Here is a 17,882-nt window from a genome sequence, read left to right on the forward strand (position 1 = left end):
GCTGTTATATGATAAAAAAATCCAGCACCCATTTACTATATTCATTAAATGAATTTTTGTGCGTGTACATGATATAGCGTCATCGTGTTCTCGTCAAGTTCTGGTTTCATAAAGCCCTCTACAGACGGTAGGTTTTTGTTGTACAACACCAATTAAATTCAAGATGTACAGCCAAATATTATCGTGTGTATGATGCTATTCCTTGATTTCGTAAATCTTAAGTCTTGACTTACAGATTAGGACATGTTTTACCGTCTGTAGAGGGCTTTAAAGGTGGTCAATCACATTTAAACAACATTTAATGACATTTTTTACTTTTTGTATATTCTGGCAGAGAATTATTTAAGGAACAAAAAGACCGATTACATAGAGTTAGATTCCTATTTGAAATGTATATTTTATTATTTTTATAAAATTTTGTAATTACTCCCCTTTAATATGAAAGTATATAAAAAGCTGGGTATTTCTTTTTATTTCGATACTATGTCTAGTTTTACATTTGCATTTGATAGACATATCAACTATTGAACAATCTGAACCAAAATGCAAGTTTTAAAGCTGTTTGTAGCTTCTGAATTCATTTATTTCCAATCTATCTTGGTTGCGCAACCAAGATAGGCAAAGGGAGGTAATAATAATTTTTCAAACTTGCGTTTCTAATGAATTCCATCTAAATACATAATTTTTACTGCAAATATATATATTACAATATGTCTAATATTTATACATTTCCTTAGGCAAAGTATGTTTATCAAATTTATACTTATGATAAAATAACTCTATCTTGGTTGGGCAACCAGGATAGGAAAATGAAATTTTAAAAATACCTCCAGTGAAAATCTAATTTGTATTAAGTGTTAAGTGAACATAAATGAGTGTAAATGATCAAATGCTAAAGTTTCGAACAAATCCGTTACTTGGCCAAAATCTGATCATCCACCTTTAAGCTTTCACATTTTACACATTTGAAATAAAAGAAAGAAACAGTGTTAGCGGTAAGACTAAACTAAGTTGCAGCATGTAATCTATTATCTGTTTAAAGCTTCAAATAACTTTCCTTTTTCGCATCTCTGTACAAATAACTAGTAACGCCCTTTGTATTTGTTAATTCTATATGATGCATAATAGTGGTTTAAAATGTTTGTAAACAGTACCATACGCCTATGTATACAATCCGCGATAACTGCTGCTCCGTAATTATCATGTATTTTTGGAAGGAGGAGTTATGTTTTTGTCTATTCATAATTTATGTGACGTCACGCCTAATGCGTTTGACCTTCACAACAGGCCAGATGACATTTTAATTCATAAGAAGTTGATTGACAGCCACTGTGTTGACCTCTTGTCCCATTGGCCAGAATTCTTACGCGAAAGTTCACGTGCTAATTTTATCAATGTACTGTGGTATTTTTGCGGATTGTGCAGTTAAATATATAAAAGAGACTTGAAAATCGCCCTGAAATTTTCTTAACTAGTATCTAATTGAAAGACTAAATCATGAAAACACAGGATAAACTGTTGTCAAAAATATATCTTATGTGCATAATTTGACTCGCACTATTTTTACCGTGTCGCCATCTTTCACAAAAGGGTATTATTGCGCCCTAAGACATTATTTTAATAGAATGCTATGGATTATCAGAACTAATTTAAACGTAAATAATTGGGACAAAACATTTGATACACTTTTTCTCAGATTTCGTTCTTTATTCGTATTTCTAACGCTGTGTAACGAAACTTAGAACTATTTTTTGCGTATGCAGATTTTATGATTTGTGTCGCGGTCTCATTTCCTGTCTAATTTAGAAAATATGAGGCTAGAAGTAAATTTGTGAAAAAAGACAAGATATCTTCAAAGATGGATTATGAAAGATGACAGAAACTTTAAACAAAGAGTAAGCTATATCTTTATCACAGTATTTTTCACATATGTTTCATTCTTCCTGTCTGATATGCTCGTTTTCTTGTTCAGTTTTAGGGATTGGTGACTGCCTTTCCTGTGCCTGGATTTTCAAAACAAAACAACCAACTTAGCTGATAATTCATCGTATTTATTGGTGATGATGCTGTTCTTTCGGTTATTTTTTCTGTCATTAATTGAATCATATTGTTTACGAGAGCAAAATTAGCAACAATTTTTGGTTGTGAAAATGCATTTTTTTCATTCATAAATCGCTGTGAATGGTTCACACGTCAGAGTGGTCAGTTTGACTGGGCCCATTCATGTATATCAGGTGTGTGAGAAAGAAAATTGGGGAGTAAGTATAAGCATATTACTTCAAGTGAATTTGGTGTAATTTATAGAACTGCCACAAAATGAAGTCACTAATTGACAGAAATTAGAGTTCTGGGCATCTAAGTCTAGGTTGCTATGATGTCATTCACAGTTTAAGTCAAACTTTTGCATTTTGTTATCAAATCTTTGTAGGAAGTGTCTACATGTAGATACAGATATTTGTAGATTAATTGATTATAAATGAAACTGCCACTTGCCATTAAATTTATTCTAAAACAGTTGTTAAAGGATTAATAAGTGTATCAAATATGTTTGAAATTCAACTAAAAACACAACAAAACAAATAAAATGATAAAAATTTAAGGATACAAAGGCACATTCACCCATTAAATTATGTAGTATTTCTATCCAAATATCAATTTGTAGAATTGTAGTGTCACCAAGATAGATTTTTTTATTTCCTTCAAGATGAAATAATTTTAATGGACCAGTAATTGCCGATCATTTGTTGAATAAATAATATATAAAATATGGCATTGATAAAGCTAAACGCTCAGCAACAATACCAGAAAAAAGGAGTAAGATCATTCTCTTTTGTCTTGTCTTGACAGTGTTCCACTGCTTTTTTTTACACCTTACCTAAGAAATGGGATACAAAATGGGACGGGATACATACCTGTACTATGGATGGTTATCTAGATTCATACAAACTGTTTATTCATCTCGAAGCAAAAAGGGTAACCACATTTAGAAATTATTAGGCCTTTTTATAGTTTCTTTTGCAGTACATCACTCTCTGTAGTGTTCATGGTCGATTTTGGTCAAATTCCTGTCTCTGGGCAAGATGTCTTTCACTTTTCCTTGTGCTAAGATAACATGGCAGACAGTTTGTATTAAGGAAAAACAGTCCTCCGTGACATCAAGTAAAAATAATTATTTTTTGTCACAGTTATAAATAATGGTCAATTCTGACGACCTGGATTCCATTGTAACTTTGATTATAGATTTTTGTTGCATGCAGGGATGATCTACGGAAACTGTCTGTATGATTTAGCTCATTTTTGTACAGTGTACGTAAAAATGTAGAAATGTATGTGAATATGAACACTGCTGGAGGTATGGATCAGTATCTATAGATATGGATAGGTCTGTACCTGCAGACACTTCTGTATTTTGTAATGGAATAGTTCTGAATTTAAAATCGTTTATAATAATACCAATGTACCTGCAAGTATTGAATACATAGCAATTCTTAAGTTAGTTAATCAACAAAATTGCAGAATGTTTATGTTTCCTTTGTAAAGGGATGAAATTGGTTAAATTGAGAGCATCTCTTGCTATGCATCTTTCTCATCCTATGATAATTGTAGCAAAGACTATACTTATATAGATGAGTTAGTATCGTATCTGTATTATTACTTGAGATTGTTTAACAGTATCCGTTTCTTAGTTCTAGCCTTTTATCATATTTTCAGCCAGGGACATTTTTAAGTTCTTTAAAACTACCTCAATTACCCAACACCCTAAACCAAAAAAAATAAAAATACACATGGAAATGGGCTATTAAATAGTCATTCTGTGAAAAAAAGTATGAGCTAGGTGATTTGCTTACACATTTTGTCCTGAATTATGAACCAAGTCACTCTTCCCCACTAGATTTATTAAAAGTTGACCTTGAATCTCAGTAATATATATTTATTAAAAGTGTCATAATTATGAGTAACCAAGTATTGTAGTCATCATTACATGTTGGATGCAAAATGACACATGATGAGAAACATGTTATAGCAAACAGGGTCTGTCACTGCTGGGCTGCTTACATATATTTTTTATTACTTCCCAAATTGTGAACCTAGTCCAAAACCTGTGTTCATAAGCTTCATTCTTAATTCAATTAATAACATTTGAATTCCTACTGGAACAGAAAATCTATATATGATATATATATTCAGGGTTTTCCCTCGGGTTTTTTATTTGGGAGTCCATGGACTCCCATGGCTGCTAATTTAAGGGTCCCTAATAATTTTTGGGGGTCCACAAATTATTGATCTTGAAAATGGACATTATTACTAAAAAAAATTTATCCTAAAACCGAATGAACTTGTATCTTTTTAATTTAGATAGCAGCTGATTCAGTATTTCGGAATGGTATCTTTCAAAATGGCATGAGCTTCTCAATTCAGACTGATAACAAAAGGTGTGACAGTCTTTTTGTTATGATCAAATAGCCAGTAATTACCGGCAATTAAGTGTCAACTCGTGTCAGTTATGTTGTTCACAGTTTGATCTTAGTTAAAGATAATACTCGATCCTTAATTAGTATCATAATTTTTGTGATTTAGTAATATTTTTTCATCAAAATACTTTAAATTTATATGAAATTAATTTTGTTTAATAGAAAAATAAACCATTCGATCTTTTACGGAACGTAATGGCAATCTTAGATTTTAGCGGTGTCAGTTAGCGCGGAGAGTAGTTTCCCTTTACCAAAATGGCGAACATCGGTAACAAAACTTGTTTTGAAGTTGGAAAATCGTCTATACCTGTGTATAATGAGCACTCGCGATTCGGGGATGGTCCCGGTGGTAAAAAACTGCGCATTTTACATGGGTATCTGCGCAAAGGAAGCTTCAGTGCAAAGGAGTTTCGTGACCGATTTTGCGAGTCCAAAGCAGTCAAAGCGCGTCAGTGACGCAGAAAACCTGCGTCCGGGAAAACCCTGTATATTATATATGTATATGTATTTATAAACTTTGGTATCTATTCATACTTCGTAGTGAGTATTGCATACAGTTTTTTTACAAGTGTATCTTCTCTAATTATAAAACTGAATGAAACAGTGTTTGCCTTTTGGCCATCTTTCAATGTTATCTTTGCCTGTTGGTGACTTATTCTGTTTCTCATGTTGGTAAATTGTAAACAGTATAAATCCCGCACGATAACTCAAACGATAACATGTTTGATTTCATTAAAAAGTTTCAATACAGAAAATATTTTTGTATAACATTACAGTATGCACTTAACTTCTATCATTGACAACCTTTTTGAGTTCAACGATGCATGACAACCATAACAGTCAAACAGTAAACATGCTGTTGTTTAAATTATCATGCGGGAGTAGTAAGGGCTTCCTCATTTTGTTCATGTTTGATTGATAGATCAACAGCAACTTTGGAATAAATCAGATTAATCTGTTAGTGTTACCTTATTATAGTGAACTGTACTATGAATTAGTGGACTGTACTGTGAACACTCATTATGCTCCTTTGTGTATTAAATTGAATTTCATCAAAAATGTACTTTTGGAATGACAAATACAAGCCTGTACTTTTTTTTTTTTTTTTAGATATTTTTGTAATTGCTAATTTTTCTTTGTCACTTGGTGGAAGTATGTTTTAAATGTCTTTGGAATTGTTAATTTTTCATTGTCACTTTGGGAAAGTGAAGAATACAATTATGAAGTGGCACAAGATCAGCTGCTACTTTGTGGAGAAAAGGCCTTGTACTTTTATGTTAAGATGTTTTGAATTTCAACAGAAATTGTCTTTCAGTGGTCTCTTTAACCCAACCTGTTTAGAAGGGTCTATCATTTTGTATTTGGAGGCCTAGCCCCAAGGTAGTTGTTGCAGAGAAAGATTTATATTGCTAGTAATCTAGGTAAGATAACTGATCGCTAGAGTTAAAACAGGGTTTTTTCTAGCTATTTTGGGAACATAGCCTATACCCCCAAAATTGGGAATTTTGACGCATAACTGTTCCAAATTGGGAAATATTTAGTCCCATAGGATATAGTAAGGATGTGTTTAAGCACTTTCTGATACACTTGTTTCACATTGTACAACCTCTTTAACATATACTTCCATTACAAAATTGTCCATAATTTGGTCAATGTTTGTGCAATTTTGATGAAATTTTTTTCAGGATGTAGATTGGGAATTTTTGCACTCATTTTGGGAAAAAAACATACTTTTTGGCATTGGGAATATAGCCGAATAACGGCTATAAAAACGGTCGAAAAAAAAACCCTGTAAAATGCACAAAACTGACTCCATATCTGTGTGACATGAGGAAATTCAGGTTTACACACCTTTCCAAATTGACAATTTTAATGAAAGTGGACCTGTAAGTCTCCCAAAAGTACATCCATTGACATGTGAAGGGATCAAAAGCAGTTTAGCAATCAGAAGGAATACACTTTAAATAGAATTTAAGATAAATGTACATTGCAATGTCAGAGACGTGATTTCTGCAGAAGTTGAATATTAAAGTTAGCCAGATTGTTTGTCTGTTAATAGTGCTAGTAAACAATGGTAAAGGTGTTAGGTTTTAGACTCGACAAAATCGTACTAGTTCACTTAATTTCTGGTAATTCTCTCTAACTTGTAAGTTGAAATTCTGGTTTTCTTTAATTCATAGTAGTTTATTTTAGCTTGATTGTGATGCTCTCAACTTTCTTGGATAAAAGGCACCGTTGTCAGTCAGTCAGTACTTTAGTTTAGTTAAGGGTCTGTCCGCCCTTTCAGGCACAGTATAGCATTACGCTATGTAAGAGTATAGACCCCCGGCATATCACCAGGCATGCCGTTAAAGATAATTTTTGAAGCCAAAGTGGTGAAGAAAATTTACTTCTACACAATTTCCGTAGAGTTTAGCCAAAAATTTCAAGTAATTTTGAAGCCAAAAGTGCCAATGAGACCATAAACAACATAAATGACAATATCTCGAAGGTAGGGTGTTGCAAGGGTGGTGTTGATCACCGCATGGTACAGGCAGGTCTATCGTCCTGCTGATTCCCCACTCGCTTGCCCCCCACCCCCAGCCCCTGTTTAGCATGGAGTTTGAGCAGCTCGGGTCTTCTCTGCAGGCCGTCTGTAGATTCGGGGGTGTACTGGCAGCTCTTCTATTCGGTCAACATGTCTGTGCCACTCAGGGTGTCCTGCAGAGAAGTCTGCCGCAGCTTTCGTTGGTCAAGTGCACGCTCCGGAGGGAAGGAGAAGGGCACTGTTGTCACATTAGGATGTGTTATATAAATCCATACTGATTATGATACAGACAGGGTTCAGGCTCATGACTTGACAAGTTACAAAAAATGTAAATGATTGACACTTTCATCACTAGTGATTGTGATCTTTAGTATGCTGGTGGCAAGTGATTCTGCCTTTGCGAACAGTGCAGACCAAGAAGTGCAGGCTGATCATGGTCTGCACTGTTCGCTATTCAGTCAGTAAATTTTCAGTGAACACCCGCTCAAATAATAAATGATGCTAGTACGCCCAAATTGAATTATAGACTAGTCCATTTTAGAAATTTAGCAGGCTAAGGGTTAATACTTGGTGTCTGCGTCATTTATTGAAAGCTTACTGAAACTATGATATTGTTATATGTACAAAATTTCTTTTTCTGTTTCAGTGATGAGACACTTGTGCGTGTTCAGGCACAGGTTATGACCCGCGACGACTCGAGCGGAGGTTGGGTCCCAATGGGAGGTGGTGGGCTCAGTTATGTGGGACTGGTGCGGCGGGTCAGGCCTCAGGATGACAGCACCTGTAAGAATGAGTATCTCATTCTTGGACAGCGGATAGCTGATAACTCTGTATGTCTTTTTATATAAAATTTATTTTGATGACTTATGTTAAAAAACAAAACAGGATGATTATAATTAAATACCTGTTTTTGGTAAATTTTTTAATTGAAAAGAACTTGTCTAGTCATCTCGTGGCTCGACAAATTCTTTGAAAGAAGTTGTCCTGCAGGACGAGCTGTCTAGAATATTCACTTGTCTTGTTGCAATTTGAACTTGCCCAGCAATTCATGGAGGAGAATGATTTTTATCAACAGCATGATGAAAATATTACTGAAATCTGTCATGGACTATGGTGCATGTGGCTAGTGTGATTATAAGGAGGAATTCAATAGAACAGGATGCTTTATAGAAATTTTAATAATAGGTCGGCTTAAATTTATGATCTTTTAAATATCTGGCTTCTGCATGGCTCCTTTGGATTTATTTTATTTTTGGTCAAAATTCACACTCCTCCTGCAGGATGAGTACTACATCAAGTGCCACTTGTCTAGAGCTGATTTCTACTCATAATTAAGGATGGACAAGTGGATTTATTGAGCCCTGAATTTTGTTCTGTTTTTAGGCATACAGACACTAAATACATGTAGCGGTAGTGTCTTAATGGCGGATTCAAATAGTCCTCAGTTTTTTGCTCTGTAGAGCTATTTTCCTTACAATCTTTGCAATATTTTTGCTGAAATCACATGACAGATCTATGCTTGACATGAAGGTAGCATTTCAATGAAATAATAATGTGACAGAATTTGCCATGCTTAGAAGTTAGATCATATACCACCAATACAATTTGGGGTCTCATTTTTCAGCTTTTTTTGCAGTTTGATTGAAAATATTTTTCTTGCAACAAAATGACCCCATTTTTCTTTTGATTTTTTATTCAGCACTGACAGTTATATTTTTCAAGAAAATGTAAGTTACAGACATTTTGTGCTGCAGCCATTGGAAATATGTCAATTTTATATAAAATAAAGAAGAACAGCTATTAAATGTTTTGTAACCTGTATAACTTATAAGAGAACATTGGCAAAAATTGAAATCTGGCCAGATGAGGGTTGAAATGGGCTATTTTGATCAGAATTATTATAGAAAATGACAAATTTATTGCAATTTTACAGTAAATATGGATAAAAAACAAAAATGTTACATTTTCACTGTTTCGTGTGTATTTTTTTTTTTTCAAAAACTGCATGTTTGTAGCATAAAGAATGCTAATTTCTAGCAGTGAGAGGTAAAATTGAACATATTTAACACTTTAAATGTGTAATTTGTATGCAGATCAGAGTAGAAAATGACAAAGCTGGGCAAAACTATGCTACAGTTAGGATAACTGATAGAAAATTTAATTTTCGCGAAAATTCTGACAAGTTTCTTACGTTACAACTGTTGGTATTAAGCTAAAACCTTGTATTTTTTCATGCATTTAGGTTGCTTGCAAATTTCAAATGAAACTGGCACAATCTTAGAGAAAAGAAGTTTTTCTTATAGGCATACAGACACTGAATAGGAAAATGACGCGAAAAAAGATGGTAGCCGCATAATGGTGGATTCAAATAGTCCTCAGTATTTACACCTTGTGACGTGCCTAGCTCAAAAAGTATTTAATATAAATTTATTAAACCTTGCATGAGTCTTTATCATGATATGAACTTGTACACCTCCTATTTCTCATCTGGGTCCGCCCCCTATTTTCAGAGTCATGGCCCCTGAAATAGTTAAAGATGCACATTTTCACCTTGTGAAGTACCTAACTCAAAAAGTATTACATATAAATTTATTAAACCATGCATGAGTCTGTATCATGATATGAACTTGTGAACCTCCTATTTTCTATCTGCCTCGGACGCCCCCTATTTTCAGAGTTATGGACCCTGAAATAGTCAAAAAATGAACATTTTCACCTAATTATGTGCATAGCTCAAGAAGTATTTTATGTAAATTCATGAAACCTTGCTTGAGTCTTTATTATGATGTGACCTTGCGCACTTGGTATTCTTCTTGAGAATCTTAGCGCTTATTACAGAGTTACAGCCCTTGAAATAGCCAAAATAGTGGATTTTTTGTTTGTGATGCTCATAGCTCAAAAAGTATATGGCCTAGAATAATGCGTCCTTTTCATAAAATGTTTGTTGAGGCTATACCCCATAAAGACTGCAAACATTTGAATTATTTCCCCTTATTTGGGACAAATATACCAGTAGGGGGGCACATCCTGTGTCCTACAGACACATTCTAGTTTGCTCTGTGTAGCTCTTTTCTAGTTTGGTTTTCCTGACTGTTAACTTGTAACTGTATTAAATTTATTATGTTGCTAGACTTTCATCCGAATGTTTTTTGCAAAATGAATGCCCGTCTGCATCTTAAATTACAAGCTGTTGAACTTGTACATGTGCTATTTCCTGCCGAGAAACGTGTAAGGTGTAATGGGTAATAATGCATCGGACGCAAATCTAGCAGTTATTTTATATTAAATACTAGTATTAGTAGTTTACTACATGTCAGTAAAAATAAAGGCTAGTGTATAAACATTACAGAGCGGGCCGAATAAATGCAAATAACAGCTGCAGCATAGTGTGGTCTGTCACATGATGCTACATCAAACTACTATTTTTAGCTCGTCTGGTTTTTGAAAAAAATCTACGAGGAATTGTCGTCACTTGATCATCATTGTCAGTGTTGGTTAAAATTTTTAGGTCACCTTTTCTCAAAAACTAAGAGCTACAGCTTTGAAACTTTGCACATTTGTTAATCATCATTAGATGACTATGCAGGCCAATAACCACAACTCTGATATGCATTCTGTCAAAATTATAGCCCTTTTTGTACTTAAAAAATTTGGTTTCTTGGTTAAATTTTTTGTTTAGGTCCACTTTTTTCTCAAAAACTATGAGAGCTACAGCTTTGAAACTTTGCACACTTCTTTATCATCATTAGCTGACTGTGTAGGCCAAGAATCATAACTCTGATATGCATTTTGTCTGTATTATGGCCCTTTTTGTATTTAGAAACTTTGAGTTTCTTGCTTAAAAACTATAAGAGCTTCAGCTTTGAAACTTTGCACACTTGTTTATCATCATGATATGACAATGTAGGCTGAGAACCATAACTCTAACCTACATTTTGTCAGAATTATGGCCCTTTTTGTACTTAGAAATTCTGATCTGTAACTCATTTCTTACATACTGTCCAGCACTTGCAGACGAGCGATGGCACTGGTAGGTGGGGCTTTTGTTGGTATCTACAGGGCTCATATTTAACTTTTTTGACCACTTGCAAATTTTAACAAGTAGTTTTTTTTTTCATACTTGCTAAATCTGAAAATCTACTTGCAAATTTAGACTTTCAGTTAAAAATGTTATAATATCCTTAAAAATAGTGTTAGAACATTAATATTGTTGCAGGGCTTTCCTTGATGCACAATTTTGTGCGTTTTAAGCGTCTGAAAGTTTGTGTCACACATTTCTGAGTCATGAAACAGTGTAGAATCAGTATTCAGCATATATGAAGATTTGCACCATAGGATTAAACCGATTTGTTTTAGATTTCACTCAGCCATGCCAGAATTATGGCCATTGACTAATTAAGTCTAAACTGGGATCTAGTTCCTATCAGATGTTTAAACGAAAGGCACATGACTTGGTGCACATGGGGTTTTGTTTTAAATTTCTGTTAGCCAAATCCTAGTTTTGGCCATTGTCAAGACTTAGTAAAAGATATGCATAAAGGACCTGAACATTCATGTCACATTCATCTAAAAAAATACTCTATCTGGCATCATGAAACTTTATAGGAATGTTGTTCAGCATGTGAAGTTATGCACCTAGGATTTCATTTAGGATTCCCTCCCCCCTGCCCCCACCCACAACTAAACAAAATTGTATTTTTTTTACTTTTACTTCCTTTGATCTTGGTGTTTTTTGAGGAAAATTCTTTATATCCATACCACTGGCATAATATCCATGGGACTGTGACCTTATGTGGGTGCATTGGTATCCTACGACACATTTCTTCACATCAATTTTTTTGTATGTTGGATTTGTTTTTACCAAGCAAGTATTTTCCAGGGTAAATATTATGAATGAATAAAATGTGAAACACTCCTACATAATTTGTGTAACATTAAGTTGTTTAACAAAAGACAGGTAAACTTTGTCGGCATTTTTCCAGTATGGTAGAAAATATTCAGTGGGAAATCTAGGTGTGTGTGTGTGAGAGAGAGAGAGACTAACATCATGAATGATTTAGTAACTACTACTGGTGCATGTGTTTTCACCTAATTAACATCCTGTTGTCTATACTATAGAAATGATGATTCACATATTGCTTTGTGGCGGATGCTTGTTTTTGGAGTGTCATAGCCTGATTGTAGGGGGAAATCTTGTTATACCCCAGATACTGGTATCTTGGGGCTATACTGGATTCCAGTCCATGGTCCATCCGTCTGTCTGCATTATTTCTCAGCAATTATTTGCCAGATTTCTATCAAACCTTGTAATTATTATCAGTACCAAGCCTAGTTGTGCATGTGCGGAGAGGGTCCCATTTGGATGATTTTTATGCTTCCCGAAGGGCGAGCATGTAGTTGCCGCTTTGTCCGTCTGTCCGTCAGTCTGTCCAGCGCTATTTCTCTGTCCTTATACGCCAGACTTTTATCAAACCTTGTAATTATCATTGGTACCAATTCAAGTTGTGCGTGTGCAAAGCATGCTCCATTAGAATGATTTTTCACATAGTTATAGTCCTTCATTAATTTTTTCTTCATAATGTAAATTGTCCGCACTATTTCTCAGTCTACCTGTGCCAGACTTTATAATCAAACCTTGTTATTATTATCATTGGTACCAAGTGAAGTTGTGCCTGTGCAAAGCACGTTCCATTTGAATGATTTTTCACAAAGTTAAGGCTCTTTATATGTTTCAAATATAAATAGAATTGCATTGTAAAAAAAACTTCAATAATTATGTCTCCCCCAGGAGACATATTGTTTTTGCGCTGTCTGTCCGTCCGTACGTCACACTTCATTTCCGGGCAATAACTGGACAACCATTTGACCTTGAACCTTCAAACTTTATAGGGTTGTAGGGCTGCTGGAGTAGACAACCCCTATTGTTTTTGGGGTCACTCTGTCAAAGGTCAAGGTCACAGGGGCCTGAACATTGAAAACCATTTCCGATCAATAACTAGAGAACCACTTGACCCAGAATGTTGAAACTTCATAGAATGATTGATCATGAAGAGTAGATGACCCCTATTGATTTTGGGGTCACTCCGTCAAAGGTCAAGGTCACAGGGGCCTGAACATTGAAAACCATTTCCAATCAATAACTAGAGAACCACTTGACCCAGAATGTTGAAACGTCATAGGATGATTGATCATGAAGAGTAGATGACCCCTATTGATTTTGGGGTCACTCCGTCAAAGGTCAAGGTCACAGGGGCCTGCAAATTGAAAACCATTTCCGATCAATAACTAGAGAACCACTTGACCAAGAATGTTGAAACTTCACAGGATGAATGGTCATGAAGAGTAGATGACCCCTATTGATTTTGGGGTCAATCCGTCAAAGGTCAAGGTCACGGGCCTGAACATGGAAAACCATTTCCGATCAATAACTGGAGAACCACTTCACCCAGAATGTTGAAACTTCATAGGATGATTGTACATGCAAAGTAGATGACCCCTATCGATTTTGGGATCACTCCATTAAAGGTCAAGGTCACAGGGGCCTGCACATTGAAAACCATTTCCTGTCAGTAACTTGAGAACCACTTGACCCAGAATGTTGAAACTTAATAGGATGATTGGTCATGCAGAGTAGATGACCCCTAACGATTTTGGGGTCACTCTGTGAAAGGTCAAGGCCACAGGGGCCTGAACATTGAAAACCATTTCCGGTCAGTAACTTGAGAAACACTTGACCCAGAATGATGAAACTTCATAGGATGATTGGTCATGCAGAGTAGATGACCCCTAACGATTTTGGGGTCACTCTGTTAAAGGTCAAGGCCACAGGGGCCTGAACATGGAAAACCATTTCCAATCAATAACTTGAGAACCTCTCGACCCAGAATTTTGAAACTTCATAGGATGATTGTTCATACAGAGTAAATGACCCCTATTGTTTTTGGGGTCACTCCGTTAAAGGTCAAGGTCACAGGGGCCTGAACATTGATAACCAGTTCCGATCAATAACTTGAGAACCACTTGACCCAGAATGTTGAAACTTCATAGGATGATTGAACATGCAGAGTAGATGACCCCTATTGATTTTGGAGTCAGTCAATTAAAGGTCAAGGTCACAGTGGCCTGTTCATGTAAAATCATTTTTTGGAAATAACTTGAGAACCACTTGACCAACAATGTTGAAACTTAATAGGATGATTGGACATGCAGAGTAGATGACCCCTATTTATTTTGAGGTCACTTGATCAAAGGTCAAGGTCACAGGAGCCTGAACAGTGACTTGAGAACCACTAGGCCAAGAGTGTTGAAATTTAGCGGGATGACTGGACATGCCAAGTAGATGATCCCTATTGCAGCCAACCATCAGTGTCTCTTTGACTTTTGCTCCTGACCCCTATTGACTTCTTGCCTATAGGACTTTGCATTTGGGGAGACATGCGCTTTTTTACAAAAGCATTTTCTAGTTTTCATATGCTGTTAAGTATAACTAGTTGATGACACTTAGTGATAACATGGTCCCTTGACCTACTGACCTACTTTCTTCTTTTTAACTCACCTGTCACATAGTGACAAGGTGAGCTTTTGTGATCACCCTTCGTCCGTGCGTGCGTGCGTCAACAATTTCTTGTCTGCACGATAGTGGTTTCATTTATGATTTTATTTTAACCAAACTTGCACACAACTTGTATCACCATAAGATCACGGTTCCTTTCTTGAACTGGCCAGATCCCATTATGGGTTCCAGAGTTATGGCCCCTGAAAGGGCCAAAATTAGCTATTTTGACCTTTTCTGCACAATAGCAGCTGTATTTATGGTTTGATTTTTACCAAACTGGCACACATCTTGTATCACCATAAGATCTTGGTTCCTTTCTTGAATGGCCAGATTCCATTATGGGTTCCAGAGTTATGGCCCCTGAAAGGGCCAAAATTAGCTATTTTGACCTTGTCTGCACAATAGCAGCTTCTTTTATGATTTTATTTTAACCAAACTTGCACACAACTTGTATCACCATAAGATCTCGGTTCCTTTCTTGAACTGGTCAGATTCCATTATGGGTTCCAGAGTTATGGCCCCTGAAAGGGCCAGAATTAGCTATTTTGACCTTGTCTGCACAATAGCAGCTTCATTTATGATTTGAATTTAATCAAACTTGCACAAAACTTGTGTCACCATAAGATCACAGTTCCTTTCTTGAACTGGCCAAATCCCTTAATGGGTTCCAGAGTTATGGCCCCTGAAAGGGCCAAAATTAGCTATTTTGACCTTGTCTGCACAATAGCAGCTTTATGATTTGATTTTAACTAACCTTGCACACAGCTTGTATCACCACAAGATCTTGCTTCCTTTCTTCAACTGGCCAGATTCCATCATGGGTTCCAGAGTTATGGCCCCTTGAAGGTCCAAAATTGGCTATTTTGGCTTTTGCAGCCATATAGGGACTTCATTTATGGTTTTATTTGATACAAACTTCCAAAATGCCTTCAACAACAAGAAATCTTGGATTCCATGACAAATCAGATCCAATCATAGGTTCCATAGTTATTTTATATCTGATTACCTCCCCTGATTGTAATCAAAATGGATTTATATCAGTAAGTACTTATAGGACTTATTTGAAATTTCATTATTGTTATTAGTTGGACCGAGACAATCAGGGTAGATAACTATGGACTGATTTTATGTCAAATTACCTCCCTTTATTTCAAATTAAAATTTTTGTATCCATAACTAATGAAGATACTGATCTGAAATTTCATTTATGTCAACAGATTTATTTGGCAGATCCTTCTCTTGTCCTGTTACAATATTTTTTTTTTTTAATTACTTCCCTTTTATGTAACTATAAATACATGTAGCTTAATTTTAGTAACTTTTTTTATTTTGGCCATAGGGAAAAACACGAGATCAGTTTTCTGTGGTACAACATGGATGGTACCTCCAATTTTTAGGTGTATTTTAACATATCTATACCTTGTAAGATTTTTTTTTCTTTTTGGTTAAATTTCTTCCCTTTGTTGTTCCTGTCCTTTGGACTTAGATATTTTTTCTGAGCACCCTCTTGTCCTCAAGTGCAATGATAACAGGTGAACGATATAGGGCCATCATGGCCCTCTTGTTTTAAGATATTGCCATACAATTTGGACCACTTGTACACTTTTGAATTACACACATCTCAAAATTGACTTTCAGTGACCTTGATTTTGACTTTATACTGACCTACTTTCTTCTTTTAAGGTACAGCAATGAAATTTGGAGTTCTTGCACAGTTTTGCACAAATATTTTTATGCATCTTTGTACATTTTCTCCCTGCATGTACAAACTACAATATACAAATGCAATGTATCATATTTTCAATACCCCTGTTCCTCTGAGAAGCTGCTGTCTGGGGTTACTGATAGGTCTAGTTTACTTTAAAATTGGATTGGGTAAAGGAACTTATAGGATTCAGTGTTATTATATTTTCTGGTCCTTTCAATATCTTTGCTATAGAATTCCGCTTAAGCTGTGCCAGGGGGCATGAGGGATGTTGTGCTTACTAAATTACCCCTTATGAACAGACTCATGAGCCAGCTATTGTTTTGCTTGGTTGCATTCTATGCTTAATTCCAAAGGATCTTCTTATAGATTTTATTATGAATGGGACCTGTAGGGGGTGTCTGCCAGTCTTTACTGCAGTTTGTAATAACTTATACCCCATCCCCACACTGTGTGATACTGATATCAGATAAATAAAGCTAGAATTGTGTTGAAGCTCTTCAAAGGGAAAGACATGATAGAGCTGTAAAAGGAGGGATGTATTTTGATCTGACAGGTAGAGCTTTTGCATTCACCCATTCATAGTCGTCAGTGTCCACGTCCCGATTTGGTTAAGTTTTTGTATGTAAGCTGGTATCTCAGTAGCCGCTAATGATGAAACTCACACATTTGTTCACTCTGATGATCTGATATGCAATGCTTAGGACCCATAACTCAATTTTGCATAAATTTGACTTAGCAGTTCTTTGTATGTTAGAAATTTCACAGATTTACTTGTTGTGATGAGCTGACATGCAAGGTTCAGGTTCAATAAATCTATTTCAGTTTTAGCCCGTTTTTCGTCATGTCATGTCAGTTTTTGGTAAGTAAAATGATATCTGAGTAACCATTTTTGGGAATGGATCGAAATTTCACAAACTAGTTCACATGCAGGGACATGCTCAGGTTTGTTAATTCTGTGGAACTTTTTCACAAAGTTATGTCCCTTTTTCGACTTCTGCAGTCATTCATTTAACTTATTCAGTGACAAGTCTTTAGAATAATCAAGATTGCTGTCCTTCAACAGGTGCAGCATTGTTTAACATAAAGAAAATTCTCTTAAGTCAGTAATAGGTCATTGTTTAACCTTGTCCTGTAAAAGGTTGTTTACATCCAACATTTACATATTAATATGAATGAAATACTTTTAGCATAGGAGATCTAATTACAATAAAGTTTATGGCACTTCATTAAAAATTAGGTCAGGATATACAAATATATTATTGTCGGTATCAACTGAATTGCCTTTTCAAGTGTTCCTTTGTGGTTAACTATTTAGTTGTGATAAGTTATTTTGTTTGTCTATTTCCTCATTCATAAAGAATTGTGAATAGGAACATATTCTGTATAGGTTATTATAGTAGCTTTAGCATGAATGCAATCAGACAAAGGAAAAAGCTATTTCCCTAGTGTATTGTTTTAGGAAAATTCCATACCATCCTGTACCATCCCATATTAATGACACTAATGGCTTATTGTGTCTGTCGTATTGGCCTATTTTTCCAGCAGATTTGAAGACCCATTCAACAAGGTATTGATATTGGGCTTGGTTTGAATTCTGTTTAATAAGTTATATCAGAATAA

The 17,882-nt window shown here is 35.4% G+C and overlaps 1 protein-coding gene across 4 annotated transcripts in view; it reads left to right on the forward strand.

The window, feature by feature from the left end:
• Positions 1 to 1,396: 1,396 nt before the first annotated feature.
• LOC123542405 (sprouty-related, EVH1 domain-containing protein 2-like) overlaps positions 1,397 to 17,882 on the forward strand; it is a 44,124-nt gene continuing 27,638 nt past the window's right edge. The window contains exons 1-2 of one of the 4 annotated variants that reach the window (XM_045328247.2): positions 1,397 to 1,895; positions 7,646 to 7,829. In XM_045328247.2, the coding sequence (XP_045184182.1) occupies positions 1,873 to 1,895; positions 7,646 to 7,829 (207 nt within the window). In that variant the 5' untranslated portion in view covers positions 1,397 to 1,872. Of the gene's footprint in view, positions 1,896 to 7,645; positions 7,830 to 9,241; positions 9,412 to 17,882 lie in introns of those variants that run through there. The other 3 variants (XM_045328258.2, XM_045328267.2, XM_053544112.1) reach the window with 3 other exon arrangements.

The sequence above is a fragment of the Mercenaria mercenaria genome, chromosome 1 (genome assembly GCF_021730395.1).
Source record: "Mercenaria mercenaria strain notata chromosome 1, MADL_Memer_1, whole genome shotgun sequence".
NCBI lineage: Eukaryota > Metazoa > Mollusca > Bivalvia > Venerida > Veneridae > Mercenaria > Mercenaria mercenaria.